This window comes from Tachypleus tridentatus, chromosome 3, assembly GCF_004210375.1.
Source record: "Tachypleus tridentatus isolate NWPU-2018 chromosome 3, ASM421037v1, whole genome shotgun sequence".
NCBI lineage: Eukaryota > Metazoa > Arthropoda > Merostomata > Xiphosura > Limulidae > Tachypleus > Tachypleus tridentatus.
The window spans coordinates 42,262,965-42,283,891 of record NC_134827.1 but is presented as its reverse complement, the minus strand read 5'-3'; the positions used below and the strand labels follow the sequence as shown (position 1 = coordinate 42,283,891).

At 34.5% G+C, this 20,927-nt stretch overlaps 1 protein-coding gene across 9 annotated transcripts in view; it reads left to right on the top strand.

Moving 5' to 3' along the window:
- The window catches only part of LOC143246752 (synaptonemal complex protein 2-like), a 253,052-nt gene that overhangs the window by 89,947 nt on the left and 142,178 nt on the right, over window positions 1-20,927 (top strand). For 3 of the 9 annotated variants that reach the window (XM_076493860.1, XM_076493869.1, XM_076493867.1), the window contains exon 1: window positions 9,176-9,516. The exons of 1 other annotated variant lie outside the window; for it this stretch is intronic. Coding sequence is in view for 1 of the 8 variants with exons in the window: in XM_076493866.1 (XP_076349981.1) it covers window positions 9,441-9,461 (21 nt within the window). In the remaining 7 variants the exon portion in view is untranslated. Of the gene's footprint in view, window positions 1-9,169; window positions 9,517-10,458; window positions 10,657-14,234; window positions 14,629-20,927 lie in introns of those variants that run through there. 5 more of the 9 variants (XM_076493861.1, XM_076493859.1, XM_076493866.1 and 2 more) reach the window with 5 other exon arrangements.

Sequence of the window (20,927 nt, the reverse complement as noted above, 5' to 3'; positions counted from 1 at the left end):
CAACATCAATACCCAAATACCCACACAGTCAAACTAGCTATAATGGGAACAAGAAATTTAATACAATCAAAACGTATAATAGACCTAAGTGAAATTTAACTGTACAATGTTTTAACACACTTTGTCATATTAGTTTATTTTTCCTTCTCACGTTGTAATTTCTTTTGTGTAATAATGTCTTGTATTTAAATATTTCAGTGGTGTACTTTTGAGCGCTACATCGCAGTACATTTTAACTGCACTGGAAATAACAGTGAAACAAAGAAATAGATTTTGAAAATAAACTTGCAAATTTAATGTCCTAGTTGTTGTTGTTGTTGTTGTCCTCTGTTTATTCTTCTGATCCTGTATTCGACGGGTGTTATTTAACACCGTCTAAGATTTAAAAGTAAAAGGAAGATGGTTTTACTTAACATATGTTGTAGTTTAAAAACGTCTGTTAACTTTATAGTCAATGTCATTATGTTCTCAACATGCTTACAAAGTGAAATGTGTTTATCATTTAATATTTTGTCTTTAGTTCCTACAGCTTTCTTGTATATTAAAAGTTCTTCATTATTAGAAACATTAACTTCTGAAGATTACTACTGTATTAACTGAAATGATAAATGTACATGAAATAAAAAATTTAGGAGATATATGTGTTTTGAAAGTGAATTCTATTATATATAATTTGTCACTTTAATATTTATTTTACTTACTTATTTCTCCGATTTTTTTTAGAAACCTAAAAACTGAACGGCTGTACATTTTACGCTAAATATAATACTTATAAATACTTGTGCCACTGTTTTGACATTAATTTATATTTCAATAAAAAATAAGCTCAGATTTACTGTAAATTAACACGTCCTTCACTTTTACAACAAATGCTATACTTGACGGATGCTCTTAAATTATATATAGGAATTAAGTTTTGGCTTTAGAGCAACTAATGGCAGTAAAGTATCAGTATCATAACTAGTAACAACAACAAGAAAATTTCAGACGGTTTAAGGACTTTTTAATGTGTTCTTTACGATCACGTTGTCTATGTTTCTGACGTGGGGTTAAAATATTAATTCAGCATTGAACATTTGTCGTGTTCAAAAGAATATTTTTTTAAAAATTTCGTTTTGAATAATTTTGAATAGAAGATGTAAGTTAAGCTTCCTTTTAATTTTAAATATTATTTCATTTCGGTTTTTAGTGTTTCACCTTTTTAATGTATTTTGTTTTAAATACTAAATATAGCTATATCTTATGCTGCATGTATGATGTAAACGTACAAAAAATGGATTCTAAAATGAGTTATTTAATTAAATAGTAAAATCAAAATAGAAAACTACCATTTACACTCTCCTTTCTCCGCCATTAATGCTAGCAATTCTATTTTATTTTTGTTTTATGCGTGTGTGTGTGTGTGTAATTCTATTTTTCATAAATATAAGATGACAAAACATTGTGCATTAACTATCATAGCAGTAGATAAGCAAAGTAACAAAAATGAATAATGTAATGTTTAATAAGTGCACTTTATAATATGGTAACATTATTATGATCATTTTCTCACTATTATATTTTTGTTATTGAAACTTTATTTATTCTTGATATTATATAATTATGATGTAAAGCACTAGATGTCAGCACGATAATTTTGGAATAATAAAGCAAGTGTGAGAACTTACAAGAGCGACATGGCTAGGAGGTTAGGGCGCTCCACTTGTAATATGACGTTAACGGGTTCGAATCCCTATCTTACCAAACATACTTGCTCTTTCAGCCGTGGGAGTGTTATGATATTTCCGTCAATTCCATTATTTGACTAGTTGCCTTCCCTTTAGTCTTTCACTAGTAAATTAGAGACAGATAGCCCTCAAGACCTACAACTGAACGATAAATGGGTGATTTGAAAATACGCTTAGAATATTTATTTTCATGTATTCCTAGCTTGTGCCTTGTATTTTGTATCTCTTGCACTTTCATATTCTTTACACAGTTGTAATTTTACAACTAAATGGCAAAATTATCAACAAGAAATAAAACTACGAAATTTTTATCAGCAGAAATACACGTGCCCAAAGTAAACTTCAAGGATTAAGATAATACTTAGGATCCCATAATTTTCTAACGTCGTTTGCCAACTAACAGTGCTCTTAAATAAATTATATTTTATAGATTCATAAGTATTAGGTTAAAACATTGGTAAATATTTTTGAAATCGTATAATACATATGAATAATTTTTCGATATATTTGGATACTATTTGTACTTGTTTTGCTTTCTTCTAACCTATCTCCTGTTAGCGTACATTTTATTAACAACAAACAAAAACGAAAATTGATAAATAGACATATTCGAAAACTGACTTGTAAACTTTTGTTGCCACTCTCGAACAGTCGTCAGGTTGGGTGAGGTTAGATGTAGTTTAGGTTATGCTAGGCTACGGTTAGGTTTATGTAAGGCTCGGTTATATTACGTTAGGTTTATGTTTAGTTAGGGTAGTTTAGGCGAGGTTAGGACAGATTACATTAGGTAGGTTAAAGTTAGCACAAGGTTCGGTTTGGTGTTGGGAGTGTTAGATTGATTTAGGTTACGTAAGGTTTAGGTTAAGTTAGGTGAGTTTAGACTATGTTTGGTTAGGTTAGGCTGAGTTAGATAGGTTTAGGTTAGGGTAGGACAGGTTAAGTTAAATTTAGGTTAGTTTATGTTGGGATAGAGTACATCATGTTAGGTTTAGGTTTGTTTTAGGTTGTATTAGGTAATGTTAGATTATGTTACATTTAGTTTACTTGAGGATATGTTAGGTTGAGAGAGGTTAAGTCCGGTGAAGTTTAAATTTATGCCAGGTTGTTTTAGGTTAATTTTGGGTAGGGTAGGTTTAGGTTCGGTTGGATTAGGCAGATATTAGGTTTAGGTTAAATTGGTTTGGTTATGTTAGGTTTCAGATAGGTTAGGTTTAGATTGGATAAGTTTGAGGTGAAGGTCAGGTGAAGTCAGACTAGGTTAGGTAGGTTTGTTTTAGGTTAGGTTTGGTTGTGTTAGGTTACGTTTAGGTTAATTTCACGTTAGGCTAAGTTTTGATTAGGTCACATTACGTTTGGGTTATGTTGAGATTAAGTTTAGTTTAGCTAGGTTAGGTTAAGATAGATTAAGGCTCGATTATGTTACGTTTGGGTTGGGTTAGGTTACTTTTAGTTAGGTTAAGTTCATTTTTGTTAGGTTTAGGTTAGATTAAAATTAGTTTAGGTTAAGTTTAGTTTAGTTAAGGCTAACTTGGGTAAGGTTAGGGTTTAGGCTAAGTAAAGATCAGGTTGGGTTGGTTTATGCAAGGTTTATGTTAAGTTGGATTGGGTTGGGTTAGATTAGGTTGTGTTTTGTTAGGCTAGATTAGGTTTAGGTTAAGGTTAGATTAAACTTTGGTAGAGGTTAGATTGGTTAGATTATGTTTGATTAGGTTGGGTTAAACTAAGGTTAGGTTAGATTAAGGTTTAGGTTAAGGTTAGATTAAACTTTGGTAGAGGTTAGATTGGTTAGATTATGTTTGATTAGGTTGGGTTAAACTAAGGTTAGGTTAGATTAAGGTTTAGGTTAGGTGAAATAAAATAAATTATGTTACATTAGTTTAGGTTGAGTTAGATGTGGTTTAGGATATGTTTAGGTTAGTTAAATTAGATTTGGTTGGTTATATTTAGGTCAGATTAGGTTTAGATAAAGTTATGTTAGTTTAAGGTATGGATTAGGTTAGTAAGGTTACCTTTGATAACTTATATTAGGTTTCGTTTGTTATAAAATGTTTAGCATAAGAAAAAGAGCAGCTGTTTACTGGATATTTTATTAAAGAATTTTAGGATTTTTATTATTAGAAATAAAGAATCCTGAAAATTTTCTTCGTAAGAATTGTGAGGTCTTTAAAGATATTTATTTGAACATTGTATAGATGGCCACAACTATTTTAGAGAATACTTTTGATTTAAAATTATAATATCTGTCGGTCGTATATACTATAATTAGAAGTGGAATGCTGTTGTTAGTACTTGGCCATTAAACTGTTGGTAAATATCAGACTACGTTTTTATTATGGTACTACCTGGAATGGGCACATTGATGGCGTCCTGACTCTTTGAGAAATAATTATTTCAGTATTTCGAGTCAAAGGATGCTGGTGTATTTTATGGTTGGAAAGTTCAGTGTTTGAGTTGAAATTTAGTGTGCAGATTTCAATGGTTTGTATCTGCGGCAATGTAACAGTTCCCTGGTATGGACATTTAAAAACATGACAAGTGGTAGCATGATGGTTGTTATCATTCTTACCGCAGTAAGAACAATATGTCTGTGTCATTAAGTTGTTAATGCTTGCCTGATGGACTGCAAACTTGTAAAAATCTGTAATCTCATGAGAACAAAGGTCAAATGCCATTTCTGTGGTACAAACACAGTTGTGCTGACCCGCTCAATTCTGTTATCTATTCCCTCGTTTGAATTGACTGAAGTTGTAGATATAGACATGGTTTGGTTGTGAGGTAGTGTCTTAGTCAATTACGACACGTTTCCTGACATATTTTGGGAAATACCATCTGCTGTGGTGATATTGTTGTCACAGGCCTCACTCGGGGAAGCAATATAACTTTAAGCCATCCATTTCTGTTATTTAGCACCTACCTCCAGTAGTAGATTCAGAGTCAGTTTCACTTTGGAACATGAGTCAGTGTTGTAATAAGCTTTTTCCAATACTTTATTCTTCATCTTAGGAAATCCTAAGCTTCTTGCTTGGGAATTATTCGAAAACTATGATCTCCAGTGGTGCCAAGTAGCTTGAGTTCAGCCACCACCTTAGCACCCCACGGACTCCAAACCATAGCTTTTATCAATTATTAAACTCTCCATTTTAATAAATGGCCTGATCTGATATAGAGTCGGCTAGGTCCCTATGAAATACAAACACACAGTAGGGTTTACCCTTTCGAGTAAACAGGTAGCAGATGAAGTCAGTAAGTTGTCATCTTGGTTTGACGAGTTTCTTTCCTGTTATAAGAATGGCTTCCCCTGCCTTTGGAAACATGGTGGGCAGCGAGGTTACCACGGATGTTTAGTGTTCTCTTTCGCGTTCTGGAAGTTTAGTTACAAGCTTCATCTGCATCCAGCCATACCACGGGGAGGTACCTCCATTGGACAGTGCTTGCATTGTTCAATGACTTAAGAGAGTCATAGTTACTCTCGCCGTTTACCCACGCTTGGTTGAATTTCTTCACTTTGACATTCAGAGCACTAGGCAGAAATCACATTGCATAGCACTGTCCAATTGCCGTCACAATGCTTTGTTTTAATTGCACAGTAGGATTCCTTCAGTATGTGACAGTTCTGAGTTAGTTGTTAGTTGCGGGCCAAAACGGTCGCACCAGGCGGGATCTCGGCAAACTATATATCTGAAGTAATTCTTGATGACGAGAAACCCACTTAAAATAAAAATGTATCCCAGAACGGCTGGTATGGGTATTAACACTTTTATTGATAAGCAAAGAACGACGTTTAGACCTTCGTAGGTCATTTTCAGGTCATGAAAGAGAGAGTTTGTAAGTGACCATTGCCGGACACTGTCTTAGGGACGAGAGTATAAACGGGAACGGAATTGTAGGGGCGTTGCAGTTGGATGTTAGGTTATTAATTAGTATAGGTATAAGGGTGTTTCTTTATATTGGTTTATATCTGAAGCCTTTCACGAGAAGGTCTCGACGCTGGTCCGCGCTTGACAAAACCATCAAAGGCTAGCCCTATATATGTAAAAAACGGCTGTTATGGGTAGAGAAAGCACTATGTAGCAGAGCAAACAACGTTTTGACTTTCTTTGGTCATCCTCACGTGAACCTAATGATGACCAAAGAAGGTAAAAACGTTGTTCGCTCCGCTACATAGTACTTTCTCTACCCATACCAGCCGTTTTTCCCAAATATAATTTTCTCTACATATGGGTTTTCTCGTCATTACGGATTAAAGGCTAGCCATGCCTGGTCCTGGTGCAGTACCACACCTGCATCGGACTTCAGACATCAGAGTCAGTCCTTGTCCCAAGATTACAGATCCGTTTTGCCAACTTACCTTACCTATATTGTTCTATCGACTACAGGATGTTCACCTTGAAAACCTGCTATAAATATGGATGTGATCTACCTCGAAAATCACACTCTCTCTTGGAATTACAAGGGCCTACAGGAGTGCTCCAGACACTACAAAAGCCACCGTGCTTTATGGATACAATATTCCTATCTCTAGGCAAGCCAATTCCAAGGACCCGATCCCTTACAAAGAAAAGACAACTCTTCCTGGGACTCCTGTCGACGTCTCCGAGTTTATTTGCCTTATGGCACTTGACCCAAAGGTCGATCTTCGTGCCCAGGTTCGAGAATATTAACCCGATTTATTTGATCAGCTGTGGGACTTGCAACATTGAGATTGGTCCTGCTTTGAAATGGATTTCTCGTATCACTTAGGACCAATTGACTCATGTTCAACTGCTGCTCATATGGAACCTTTCTTCACCTCAGCAGCTCCAGGTGGGCTCATACCAAGCACCTCCAACACTCGGCACTGCGATTCTTCTACTCGCCCTAACATAACACTCTGAATTTTTGCCACAGTGGCTGAGTGTAGGCTTGACACTCAAGCACCATCTATTTACAGGGCCAGGTCATTCAACAGGTGAGTTGTTACACACTAATGTTACAGGTTCCAACTTTTATGTCTATAGAAACAAACATTTTTCATGGAGCTACATGAGCGTCTTGCATTAGGCGCTGAAACCCAGCTTTTGGTTCATCCCACAACATCAGTTCTACTTACCAAAAATGATCCAATTGGCACTTACATTCATATATCCGGGCTTCAGTCGAGCAACTCAAACTTTTCACCCATTTAAAGTTTAAGAATAGGGTAGGTTGAAGTCGTTTTGACCCTAAGACCTCTAATCATTCACATTATTGGATGACACTGATTTATTCTCGAGCACCAGCTATCCTAAGAAGGAACAAGCTACTAGGTGGTTCGGTTAGTCTTTCGCCCCTATATCAACATCTGATGATCGATTTGTATGTTAGAATCTCTGCGGACCTCCGCCAGAACTTCTTCTAATTTTATCCTGCCCAGACATAGTTCACAGTTTTTCGCGTCCCACTCCGCTCCACTGACTTGGCGACATGGGCGTGTCGTTGGTGCGCCCTATCGTGTAAAGTGGAGATACCAACAAAGTCGGCGGCTCGGCCAACCTTCACTTTCATCGCACCTTTGGGCCTCTACAAGACCCAATAACTTGCACACACGTTAGATTCCCTGGTCCGTGATTCAAGAAAGATCGGGTGGGTGACCGACTTACTCACGGAAGCTTCGTAAGACTGAAGACGACTGCTATTAACAAACCACATGCTGGGTAGAGAGTTTGCGGCCGACAACTGAAGACAAGTTGCTGCTTCATCTTATAGGAAGGCACAGCGAGGATCGCACAGGGTTTCCTATAACCTAGGTTGGGTGGTGCGTCCATTCAGACGGGCTTGCTATCGTCAGAACGATTAGCGAAATATTTTCCTTTTTCTTTGCTTTTTAAGCCACATTATGTATTTGTTAGAAAATGCACCCTCAATCTTCAGTTTCCAATATTTCGCTTTTAATATTGCATTTAAAAAACACTTTTCTCCATGCTTCAAAAAAATTATCAAAGCTTTGATTCTTTTGTCAAAATTTTGCAGGAATGAATTTTCTTGTATTTCCACACAAAAACGGCCCGGCATGGCCAGGTGGTTAAGGCACTCGAATCGTAATCTGAGAGTTGCGAGTTTAAATCCCAGTTGCACCAAATATACTTGTTCTTTCAGCCGTGGGGGCGTTATAATGTGACGGTCAATCCCACAATTTGTTGGTAAAACAGTAGCCCAAGAGTTGGCAGTGGGTGGTGATGATTAGCTACCTTCCCTCTAGCTTTACACTGCAAAATTAAGGACAACTAGTGCAGATAGCACTCAGTAGCTTTGCGCAAAATTCAAAAACAAAACAAACAAACCATTTATTTGGAAACCTATCGTACAAACTAAATTTTTTTTTACTTTCGGTAATCTACGCATTGCTGGTATAGTACTACTTATATAATTTTAGATTCGTAAATTAAGGACAATGCACGTAAGTCACGTATAATCAGGTCTGAGTATCTAGAACGATTTCTCAAACTGTGCAGTGAATGTGTTGTGTTTCATTATGCTTTTTTTTAACCCTTTCACCACTGTCTGTTTAAGTATTAAGTATACTTCATAAAAAAATCTGGCTTTCTTTCGAAAAAGCCTTCTAATGTTTACTAAAGTTTACCAAATTTAATAATTTTGAATTAATATGTTTCAAATTAGTAATGTGTAAACCGTAACGAGTACGAACGGTACGACATAGGTCACACTGACCTATGTAGTGCTACTGTGAAGCTTTATAATATTTAGCCAATTACTTTTTTTAGAATTAAACAATAAATTGGTATCAGAAACTCTTTTTATTCCTACTTTTTCGATGTCTAATTCTTAAATGGACGTGTGAACGTTTTACTAGTTTATCTTTAAAATATTATACAATTATTATTTTATTTTTTGTATTTAATCGATATATAAACCTTAAATATGGTTGATATCCACTAGAGGTTTTCTTTTTAGCATATCGTATCAACCCAGTAATGGCCATGTCTCGCGTACAAGAATCACTAAACAACGTCTCAACATGGAGCAACAAGTGGAGGGTCGTGTTAAATCCGACAAAAACACAAGCAATCACCTTCTATAGAAAACTAAAGAAGCAAAGAAAAATCTAGAAAAATAAATCTATCACTTGGAAACACAACCATTAACATGAGCAAAACATCACATTCCTTGGCGTCACTTTCGACACAAAACTAACATGGAAAAAACACATAAACAATATACACTCATCAATAAGAAAAAGGATTTCATATCTAAAGACTATAACTGGTAAACAATCAAAATGCGCACCGAACACCATTATACAAATATATAAGGCTTACATCCGTCCACTAATAGAGTACGGATGTCAAGTAACATACAACATGTCAAACAACACACTCCAAAAAATCCAAGTGCAACAAAACAAAATATTAAAATCCGCATTCAGTTTACCATCGTTTACACCAACAAATTATCTACACCAAATTACTGGCTCAGCGAAAAGCGGCACTTTTCAATAAGTACTTAACAAGTGACGTTGATCTTATTATTATTTTGGTGTTAAAATCCTGTCGTTCAGCTTGAAAGTTGATGTTTTTAAAGATACAGGAAACATTGAAAATAAAATAAGCTTATACTGGTACCCTAACTTGGAATACAGGCTTTCAACTAGCCCACTTTAGGCTGAAATAGGAATGGATTCAAGATTTTGCATATTAAAGCCACAAAATTCTATCTCCGTTTAAATTTTCTCCCAGCATGTTGTATCTCACATTAAGTGTATGTTTTTGCTAATTTTAATAATTTCACTTTGTATTGTTAACAACAGTATTTCGTAAGTATTATTTGATGTAATATAAGGGGCCTACTTTTCTGTATTATTTATTAATAACTTACATTTGTTATTTATAAGCCAATCAAAACAATTAGTATTACCGTAGGCTGTATTGCTAATACATATAGCATACAAGGAATATTTTAATTAGTTAAAACTTTTTAAACTTATCAAATGTTTTGAAAATACAATGAATGTATCAACTTCTTATTTAATTTTATATTAGAGAATGTTTAGAAGGAACTTCAAAATTTCTTATAAAAATATTAAAACTTAATTAGTGTAAGATATTTATTTGTTATTCTATATTAGCCTACTACCAGCACTAGGCCCACTCATTTGTATTATTACTGTTGGTATTATTATTTTAAAAGGTAATTTATAGAGTGCATGCATGCATTAGTTTCCATTTTCTATGTATGTTGTTACTTTTATCCATTCCTGAACAATTCTGTTTTTAAAAAGTATGATGATTAACACTCAGAATTTGGCATTTTTAACATGTTAGCATTCATGTTTTCATTTCAGAGTCTCTAGTCTTCCTATATTTTCTGCATTTCAAAGGTTAACTACTCTTAACAAAATATAGTTATTGCTTGAAAATTGTATTTTAAGTACAGTTACTTGATAATTGTGCATTATTTCATTATGTGTGTACTTTGTGTATCTGCAATTGAGTTTGTCTTAATTCGTTTTTTGATTTTTCTGTTTTATTACAACTTTTGAGATATTTATAGTAAAATGAAAAGACTGAATGTGGGACATGTTGACTGCATACTACAATATATTTGGGTTTTCATGAATATGCTAACATGATATTGTTTTAAGTTGTGTATTTTTAATGTAATTTGTTATTTAGCTAGCTTATTAACAAATATATCATTTAAGGTTAGAAGGTTTAGCAAGCATAAAAATTCAAACTTAGGTTTCTGGCAAATTTAGAAGCACATTTCATACATGAAATTGTTATGAAGAAAGATTGATTTTCAAGATGGTTATGGATATGGGTGCAATGTTTCCAAAGAAGATGAAGCCATGGGCATAGCTGCTGTGTCTACATAAAGCTATATGTACCTTGTATGTAAACATGACTGCAACAACTTCGAGCTCTATATACAATCTATAGAGGTGTAGATAAAGGTAGCTTTATGAATATATACTGTTCATTTAAAGAAAACTAAACATCTAACCTAATTTTCTTGGTAACTGTTAGTAAAGCCAGTTTGAGGCTTAAAAATGTACTAAATGACTATTTCATTCAGTTTTGATGATAAAATGCCTATTGCCAAAGCTACTAGGTGTGAAGTGGACCTACTTTAATTTTAAATATTGTTTATGCAATATTTTATTCTATATGAATGTTGCAGCTTTAAAAAATCCATTTGAAAATCACATAGAGTCAATAAAAAATTGTTAAAATACATTTGAAATATACAAAGTATTTCATGAAAATTTATGTATACAAGATATTTACTAAACACACAGAAATGTACACAATTATCCAGAGTATTATTTATTATGATTTAATTGTTTGCATACCATGTCTTTTATAGTGAAAAAGAAAGGGTCTTAGAGGCAGGATTATAGCTAAACGAGGCTTCTTTTCTCACAAGGATTCTTAACAGGATTGAACTGTACAAATTGAAATAATAAGCTATCTAATTTAGCAACAGTATAAGCAGTATTTTTTAAAAATAAATATGTATACTGACTTTCAAATTCATTGATGTGATAAACATATAAACCATACAAATGAAATGTTTTCTTAAAATGTTGGTCATTTTTAATAGTTGCATATCAGTGAATAGATGACCTGTGTGGAGCTAATATTTTTGTTACGTGTACTTGTTTCAGCCATTGTTCTTTTACTTCAGTGTTGTCATAGTGTTTGTAACTAAATATGCTGTCACCTTTAATATATGTCATGCTTTGTATGCATTAAATATATTTATAATCCAGTTTAAATTACCCTCCATTAAATAAGGATTCATTCAAGTTTATTTCATTATGATGTCTAACATTAAACATGCTTCATCAGTATAATAGGTCTAGAGAATGAATGGTGTCATCTGCAACTTCTATTGTTTCATGTATATTTTAAGAAACTTCTTAGGTAGAAAATTGTTTAATCTGGTCAACATTTAAAATAAAGACCATCTTCTTTTAGTTTATTTTTACTTTGATACCTTGATTCTACTACATCTAGAGAAGTGTTATGTTTCATTACGAAGACAAACAGTATTCATAAGGTAATTGTGCTGACTTGAAGATCAATAGAAGATTCATTCTAATTTCACTGAAGGATGAAATGAGCATGTGAAATGAACTGATCATCCTATCATATATCAGTAATAAATTTTTTTATTATGACATGTTAATTAAGCTGATATTTGAGCTGGAAATTCAATAAATGTATAATTTATTAAATCTTAAAGTGATTCTTCTGAAAATACTTTAAACCTTTTCAAAATGTGGACAATTAAAATGAATAAACAAATGCTTTATCTAAAATACAGAGATGCCAACCATTACGATGTGAGCGTAATCATTACTATTTTGGTGTGTACGTTATAACTATATGCTCATACAGACAAATATTACGACTTGTTGCAACTCCTAAATTATTATATATTATATAGGTCTATACAATAAAGTGATAAATTGTTCCCCTAGGGCTTGAAAGGGGTGAAAAGAAAATTTCTAGTGAGATACAAATAAATTTTGATAATAAATGAAAGACATAGTTCAAATGGATACTTGCAATAATCATGTTTGTGCTTGAAATAATAAAAAATATTTGTATCTCCGACGTCTACCAATAGTTTGAGTGCAGTGCTTCTTCATGCTAGGTACTTGGGGGAATCAATAGTTACATCATCAGTGCTTGTCAGCCACTCAGCACTCGCATAAATGGGTATTTCTCGTTTTCTAAGTGGCATAGAAACACCAATGTAATCGTTCACAAGATTGTCTTGTTTTTAACAAATTTAAAAGGACTAAAACTGTGAATAAAACATTCAGGAGAAAGTATAGTGTGAAATATCCAGTCATTGCATCAAAAGTCAGTGACAGTCATGTGTTTTGTACAGTTTGTCACATTGATTTTTCTGTGGCACATGGTGGGATAAACGATTGTTCCAGACATACAGAATCAGCATCTCACCAACAAAAGGTTGAGGTGAAGACAAAAACGATGCAGATAATGACATTTATGAGTAAGAATGCAGAAGTGATGTTCATGCAATTTATCATTGCCCATAATTTGCTCCTAGCTGTAGCTGATGAATTTTGTATAATTTATTTATTAAATACACAAAACACAGTCATAAATGAGCAATTTATAGCAGTAATAAATAATAAGTTATAATAAACAGCTTAAAGACATTGGTCAGGCCTAGTAGCCACAAAAGATAAAGGGCTCTGTCTACAATCATTATGCTCAATCATTTGAAATAGTTGACATCTCTGAAAATACAGTAATGTATATACATTCCAAAATAGTTTCACAGAATTATTCATTTTGACCATTTTTATAGTTATTTCTTCACATATTTTTGATGTATGTTGAACTTGAGTGTTTTGAATTCATATTTTAGAAATTAAATTGGTAGTGGGATTGATACTTGAAACCTTTGATGTTTAGTGAAACTCCTTAAGTACAAACTTGAGGAAAAAACAATGACCATGGTTTTGTTTCTAAAAGCATCATCAAGAACAATATGATCCTCCAAAAGTCACAAGTAATAAGGATGAAATGTTAATTATCACTCTCTAAGCAGTATACACAATATTGTGGGAAAACTTGATACAATACACATGGTGATCATTATAAATAAATATCAATATCACACTAACAATGAAGTGTTTGTTGGAGACAAGACTAAATATGTTTATGTTTTGACATTAAAGGTGATACGTTAATTTTTTCTACATTATTCATTTCCAAAAGGCATCATAGTAATATTATTTGTTTTTATATATGTTTAATTCATAAAAAAATATTGTGTGTATTACAGTGTATTTCAAAGTAGCCAGTGACTCTCCACTTGCATAATAATTTAGTAATTCAACATCTACCACTGTTGAAGGATATACAGTTTATTTAGTTTATTTCTGCTTAAAACTAGAAAGGTATAAGACATGTATAAAAAACACAAATCACAATACTTTTTTTTTTAAAGAAACTTTGACACTCTCCTTTCAGTCATCTCGGACAAAGACTGGAAGTCATGCACATTTCTGTTCCATGCTCTAGAAATGTATTCAGTAAAGAACTCTATAAAGTTTTAAATGTGTTCTGCAGTGACTTCCACCTTTTCTCTTGTAGCCACCCTCTTTTTCCAACATGCTTTATCTTTACAGTATTGTTGCTGTTATTTCTAACAATATAAACAGACAAATTCCAAAAGCCAATGAACAGTAACTGTTGGTTTGAATGCTGTGAAAATTAATTTTAGTAATGAATGCACCTCAGTACCAGTTACTTCTGCTGAATAATTCAATAAGACAGAGCAGTGTAATATAGAATAACATAAACATCTAACTAACATGCAAGCTACATATATAAAATAACTACCATCTCTAAAGGAATGCTGAAATGGATTTAAAATAACACCAACATGTAAAAAACATAATCATATATAAATGAAGATAAAATTTAAAACAACACTAAACACAAAATGTAAAGATTTTCATAATTTAACATCTAGAACAACTTGAAAGTAGATTATTGTCCCTAAATACTTCCTTTACCACATTTTGACATATTGTATGGTGATAAACCTTTTCACCATGAAAACTGTACCGTTGGTGTATCAACTGCAAAATATGGCTGTCTCTACATGTGGCACACTGGCATTCTTTGCAACTTGTATGTTGGTGTCTTAACTTTAGTGGAAATAATGTGGTCCTTTGCAAAATGTGTCTTCATGTTCTCATTTCTCATGGGTTCCAATACAGTTTTGTGGTGAAGTTCCATAACATAGGGAAGTAGCTACAGGAGCAACGAAACATTTCTTTATGAATATTTACAGGTTTGATGATAACTGATTTTCCTTGAAGATGTAGGAGCCAGGCTACATGCTTCTGTAGTTGACAGTGCTACATTTTATGGTGAGTAACACATGAAGTATTCCTTTAATACAATTAATATTCAGTAATATTATCTAATGGTAAATTCACCATCTGGTGTACCAACTGCTGAATGGTTAGTTGTTTCTGGTGGAAAGATGTAAACTTCCTGGAAACCATCAACTTGAAGAAATTTAACCTTCAGTAGTTATTGATTAATAATATTATTTAACCAGGATGTGAAAGAATCCAAAACACTTATTATTTCATGCAAGTTGGTATGTTGACCAACTTGTTTTCATGGTAATGTAGTACTTCTAGGTTCTGAATGAGATATTTTAGTAATAACAGTCTTATTCCTTACCTAACAATTTACATGTATCACTTTATTCTCAGATAAGATTCTATACTTTCAGTGCACTTCTTCTGGGATCTAAACATGTTTACCATATGTGGCAACCATTAAAGGAAGGAAGAGGATCCTGGTGGTTGAGGGGTCTAACCCTGACACTCTACTTTAGCCTTGAGTTCCTATAGAAGGGCAGCCTTAGGGTGGCCACCCTGATGTCAGTTGGCTGGTCCACTTGGGCTAGGGTCAACCAAGTACAAGTGTTGGACGTTCTCAACAGGTGTTGTGGATATTGTGTCAGGTACTGGTGTTTGGGTATAGTGGTAACAAAACCTTGGCATTATTGCAGTGTCCTTGTGTGGCATTGCAGTAGGCCTCCATGGTGGATGGGGAACTGAAATACATTTCTTTATTATGGCTGCCCCATTCATAAAAAAAAAATGAAAAAAATTGTAAAAAAAAATTTTCAGAAAATGACCACACATTGACAACTCTGTTGTACAGTTACCATCACAGTCAGATTTTGTACCTCAGTTTCTAATAATGCATTCCTTATCTGAGAAATACTTAGAGTAGATGTCTCAATTTTTATTCAAAAGGGATTAGAGGGGCTTCCTGGCTCCCCCAAGTTACTAAGGAATTTACACTCTGGAGACATTTTGGTGGAAACACCTTCACCACAACTTCCCAAACTCTTGAAATTGAAGGCCATTGAGGATATACCCATCGACATTACTCCCCATCTAACTTTTAATTCTTCAATAGAAGTTATATTTAAGAGGGATTTAAAGAACATTTCAGCCAAGTTTTATCTGTGGTGTCAAATCTCCACTCGCATAGACATTTACGTTACAATGTTCACCTGCCAATGTCAAGGCAGGTTATCTGAACTGTAAAGTACAACTAGGTGCTCCCAACGCTCTCAGATGTATCCAGTGTCTGTCTTCTATTTGCCGAACATCTTTTGAACCATCCTTCCATTGACATCTATGCAGATGGTTCTTAATCAGGTGATTCTGTGAGCTCTGCCATGGCATATTGTGGTTTGGTAGTTGTACAGTTTTTGTGTTCACTGCCGAATTGTATGTGATTTCCCTTGTCCTGTAATACATAGAAGCTTGGCAGTTCATGAATTGTACTGACCCTGGAATTGCTTCACTTTAGTTCTCACCCTGTTCTTATTGATATTCAAAACCAACTGGCCAATTTCTCTTTATCATCCATTTCTATCCAGTTCTTCTGGATATCAAGCCACAGTGGTAACTCATTGTTTTCCTTTATCTGGGACTGATGCACCAATGTGTGGCCTGCGTCACAATTAAGTCACAATAGCCCATGTTTTAGTGTCATGCTGTCATTACGATTGTGAACAACGGCAGCATTTATACATGTTTTTACCATGGGTTCACTCCTAATGCTGGACACTTATTGGCAATGGTGACACTGTCCACCTTAGTTGTGTTTTTAAATTTTTAAGGGCCATTGGCCTTTTAAATTCTATTTAAGATTTTATCCAAGTTTTGGTCATTGTTTTGTTTTTTCTTTTTTATTAGTTTTTACATTTTACAGGGATTACAGGATACTGGTGGTTGAGGGGTCCAACCCTAACACACCACTTTGGCCTTGAATCCCTGTAGATGTGCAGCCTTGGTACACTTGTGCTAGGGTCAACCAAGTACCAGTGTTGGAAGTTCTCAACAGGTGTTGTGGACATTGTATCTGATGCTGGTGTTTTGGTATAGTGCTCATGAAACCCTGGCATTGCTGCAGTGTCCTTGTTTGACATTGTAGTGCATCTCCTCATAGGGCTCCATGGTGGGTGGGGTCAGTGTGCAATGAAATTTCCCTTTTCTTCTATTATGGATCCTCCAAAATAAATTTAAATAAAATAGTGAAAAAACAGTTCATAGGTAAATGAGCACGTCTTGAAGATTTTGAGCAGCAATCTTCAACATTTGTAACACCTGTTGTACCTCATTTTCTTATCCTATATTTTCTTTCAGACAAAATTTTAGGGCAAATTTCCCCCTTTTTTTTTATTCAGAAGGGACTTGCTGGCTCTCCAATGTCAGTAAAGAAGCTTCAATCTGGTGATGTATTGGTGGAAACATTCACATCTCAACATGGTGAACTTCTCTTGAATTCAAAGGCAATTGGGGATATACCCATTGAAGTTACACTTCATGCTACTTTGAATTCATCATGAGGAGTTATTGTTGAGAATGATTTGAAGAACATCCCTGAGTCAGGGATTCTTGCTGGTTTCTCCACTCCAAGGAGTTTCTGCAGTGAGGTGTATCTCCACTCGCAAAGATGGAATTATGATGCTGACCAACATCCTCATTCTGATATTTACATCACCACATTCATCTGCCACCATAAAGGAAGGTTATCTTAATTGCAGGGTATGGCCATACATTCCAAACCTTCTCTGATGTTTCCAGTGTCAGAGGTTTGGTTACTCAAAGACGGCATATCGTGGTTCCCTGATGTGTGCTTGTTGTGGTGGCAAGGACCATGATGCCAGTGAGTGTGAAACAGATCCTTGTTGCATCAATTGCAATGGCTCTCACCCATCCTACTTTTGTTTTTGCCTTAAATGGTTTGAGGAAAAAGAGGTGCAGCATTTGAAAACGATTCATAACATTACTTATCCTGAGACTCAAAAATTGCTGTCCACTGCTTCATCTTGGACATATACTGCTGTACTTTATTCCATTACTACACAGAAAGATCTGTGCCTCCAAAAAAACCTCCATGGTTAAAAAAGTTGATGAATGAACTTCAACACCCATCTCTGTCTCTTACATACATTCCAACAAACCCCAAGGTCCACATCCTTTGGTTCCAGGTACAGACATTTCCTCAAATACATCATCTTCTCCCACCCCTAGATGGAAAACAATCATTTGTTTGTGTCCTCGGTCACTGGAATCCTCTTCTAACAGCAAAGATCTGCCCAATCGACCCAGGGCAGGATCCATGGAGGTCAATAGACCTTCCTCGAATAAGGACAGTAAGGTAAAAAGACATGGTTGTAAACATGTCCATCCATCCAATTTGCCTACATGTAATTACAAATTGCCACCTTGATACAATGGAACTGTCGAGGTTTACATTCTAATCTGGATGATATCAAAACACTGATTGCTTCCTACCAACCTGTATGTATTTCCTTACAGGAAATGTTTCTGAAACCTGCCAATACAGTCACCTTTCAGCAGTTTTCATACAGAAATGGCAGGCTGTGTGATGGATAAGTGCATGGAGGGGTGGCACTGTTGGTTGATCAGCATGTGCCCACCCTGTTTTTGCCACTCAACACACCCTTGGAGGCTGTAGCCATCTGTGTTTTCATGAGCTGCACCATCAATGTTTGTTCTCTCTACCTCTTGCCTGGAGAGACATATGATCAATCAGACCTTGATGCTCTCATTGAATAGTTGCCAACTCCCCTTTTAATCCTGGGGGACTTTAATGGACATCATCCCCTCTGGGAAGTGCTGATAATGATAGGAGGAGTAGCACTGTAGAGCGTATGCTCTCTGATCACAACCTTTCATTACTGGTTTTTCTACTTATTTTCATGCACCTAGTCAGTCCTTTACTGCTGTTGAAATTTCAATTTGCTCCCTTTCGTTATTCTTCCATTTTTCATGGAGGGTTGACAATAATCCATGAGGCAGTGATCATTTTCCTATAATTTTGAGAGATACTGGCCGTGGTCGATGCCACCCAACCCGTGTGCCCCGGTGGAAGATGGATCAGCCAATGTGGGCCTCTTTCACTGCTCTCTCAGTACTTGATTCTGCCATCATCTGTAAACCATCAATCGATGACTGTGTGTCAGCTGCTCAATGTATTCCGAAAACCTCAACACATTTTTCACTATATCCTCATTCGTGGTGGAATCCTGCCTGCCACATGGCATGGAAGGTTCCGTAGACATCCCACACTCTCAAACCACATTGCCTTCCAGCAGGCCAGTGCACATGCTCAGTGGGTAAGACATCAAAGCCAGAAGAAATCTTGGATTAAGTTCACAACTGGTATATCTTCTACCACCAGTCCCAAACAGTTCAATCATCTCTGTGACTATAATATAATCGCCCCTTTACACTGGTGGAACTCAAGCTTTGTTCCTCATTGGTTGAATATGATGGTGTTCACTATGTGATGATGTGCTACCTTTCTACTACTATTCTTCTGGATCTGACAAGAGAATGTTTCTCCTGATGCTTGGTACCTTGCTTAATGTTTATGTTCAGACACTGATTTCTTAAAGAACAGTTTCGATGTCTACAATAACTAGCACATTTAAAATGTTTTAAGTAAAGAATAATATGAATAAACACAAAGGGAAGGCAGGAAACACTAGTAAATGAATAAAAAAAATTTTATCCATACAACAAATACTTGAGTGATAGGGTCTACACTTAGTGATGTGTTTTTATGTGCTGTTACATATTTCAGGCTGTTGGAATAGGGAAAAATATATACAAACAAAAATAAAGTGAATAGTATGTTTAACTGTGAAGTGTAAACAAAGTTTCATCGTGCAATACTCACTAATGCTAGGTTACTAGTTTCATTTAGTGATTATTCTCATTTTAGATTGAAAGGAAATAAACATTCAATGTATGTTAACTTGGTAAAGTCTTGATGAAATGAGTGTGACCTCATTCTTTGGAAAAATGATACAGAAAAATGTCAAGCAAGAATAAAACTTGGTACAAAAATTATTATATGTAATCTTGATCTAAACCAGAGAATTATTAGCTCATGATTGTGATTACTTCCATCATATTTACAAGGATGTGAACTAATTATATGCAGAACAACAGAATAAAAATTTTGAAAAATTCATCTAAAAAATGTTTGAATATAGATGTATGTTTTACATGCTGCTGCAGACCAATTTAAAGATCCTAGCAGTTATGATTTGTATGAGTAAAGTTGTTTTACTTCTACAATTTTTTTTCCTTTACTGTTCCTGTTCCAAAATTATCTTCTGAAGTGGCAGTATATTGTTGATACTTGTAACCTTCCTTTGAACATTATTGTACCTGAATAGCCCTTGATGAAAATCAGTTTCATTATTGAGAAATGTAATATACCTAAGGTTTAAAAAATTTGAAACAAATTTACAATACTTCTTGTTTGTAAAGAACATTAGTATTTTGCAAAAAAAAAATAGGATTTGTATAAAATAAAAGAACTGGTAAAATCCTAATGCTTTCAAATGAGTGTTTAGCTGCAGTGAAACGAACAGTTACAGTTCTTCGATCATGGTATAGGAATTCCAGTGAGGTCTTGGTGTATTTCATGCTGTTTTATTCTTTTATTACACAAAGTCTTGTTAAGCTGAAATAATTTCAGAAATGTCTACTAGAATAATATTTAATTTGAGAAATGACTGATAGAATAATACCTAATTTCAGGAATTTGAATTACAATAAAAGAGAGTGAATGATTGAAGCCTCCCTTTTCTTGGATGTAGAAGAGCTAGAGATTAAATGATTCTAGTGTTAGAAGTTCAGACAGCTTATTTGTTGTTGTTTTATACAGTTGCATGAAAGATACGGCATTTCTGATTTAAATATTAGGTACAGTAAGTTTACTTCACTTTCAGTTCTTAAATTTCAAATCCAAACTGGTTTTGGGGAAATTTATTTCTTCATTATGGTTTGTAAGCTGAGGTATTGTTAATCTGGTTACATTGTATGTGATGTAAGTATAAAGATGACAATTGTTAATCTGGTTATATTGTATGTGATGTAAGTATAAAGATGGCAATTGTTAATCTGGTTACATTGTATGTGATGTAAGTATAAAGATGACAAAAATTGTTTTTTTTCATACATTTTGGATATAAAAGGTTACATTTTGATAGATTTGTTTGTTTCTGTGATTATTTTGGTGATAGCAGTGATTCAAATATCATTCACCACCTTGTTTATGATAATGTTCCTATAAGAGATACTTGTCCATC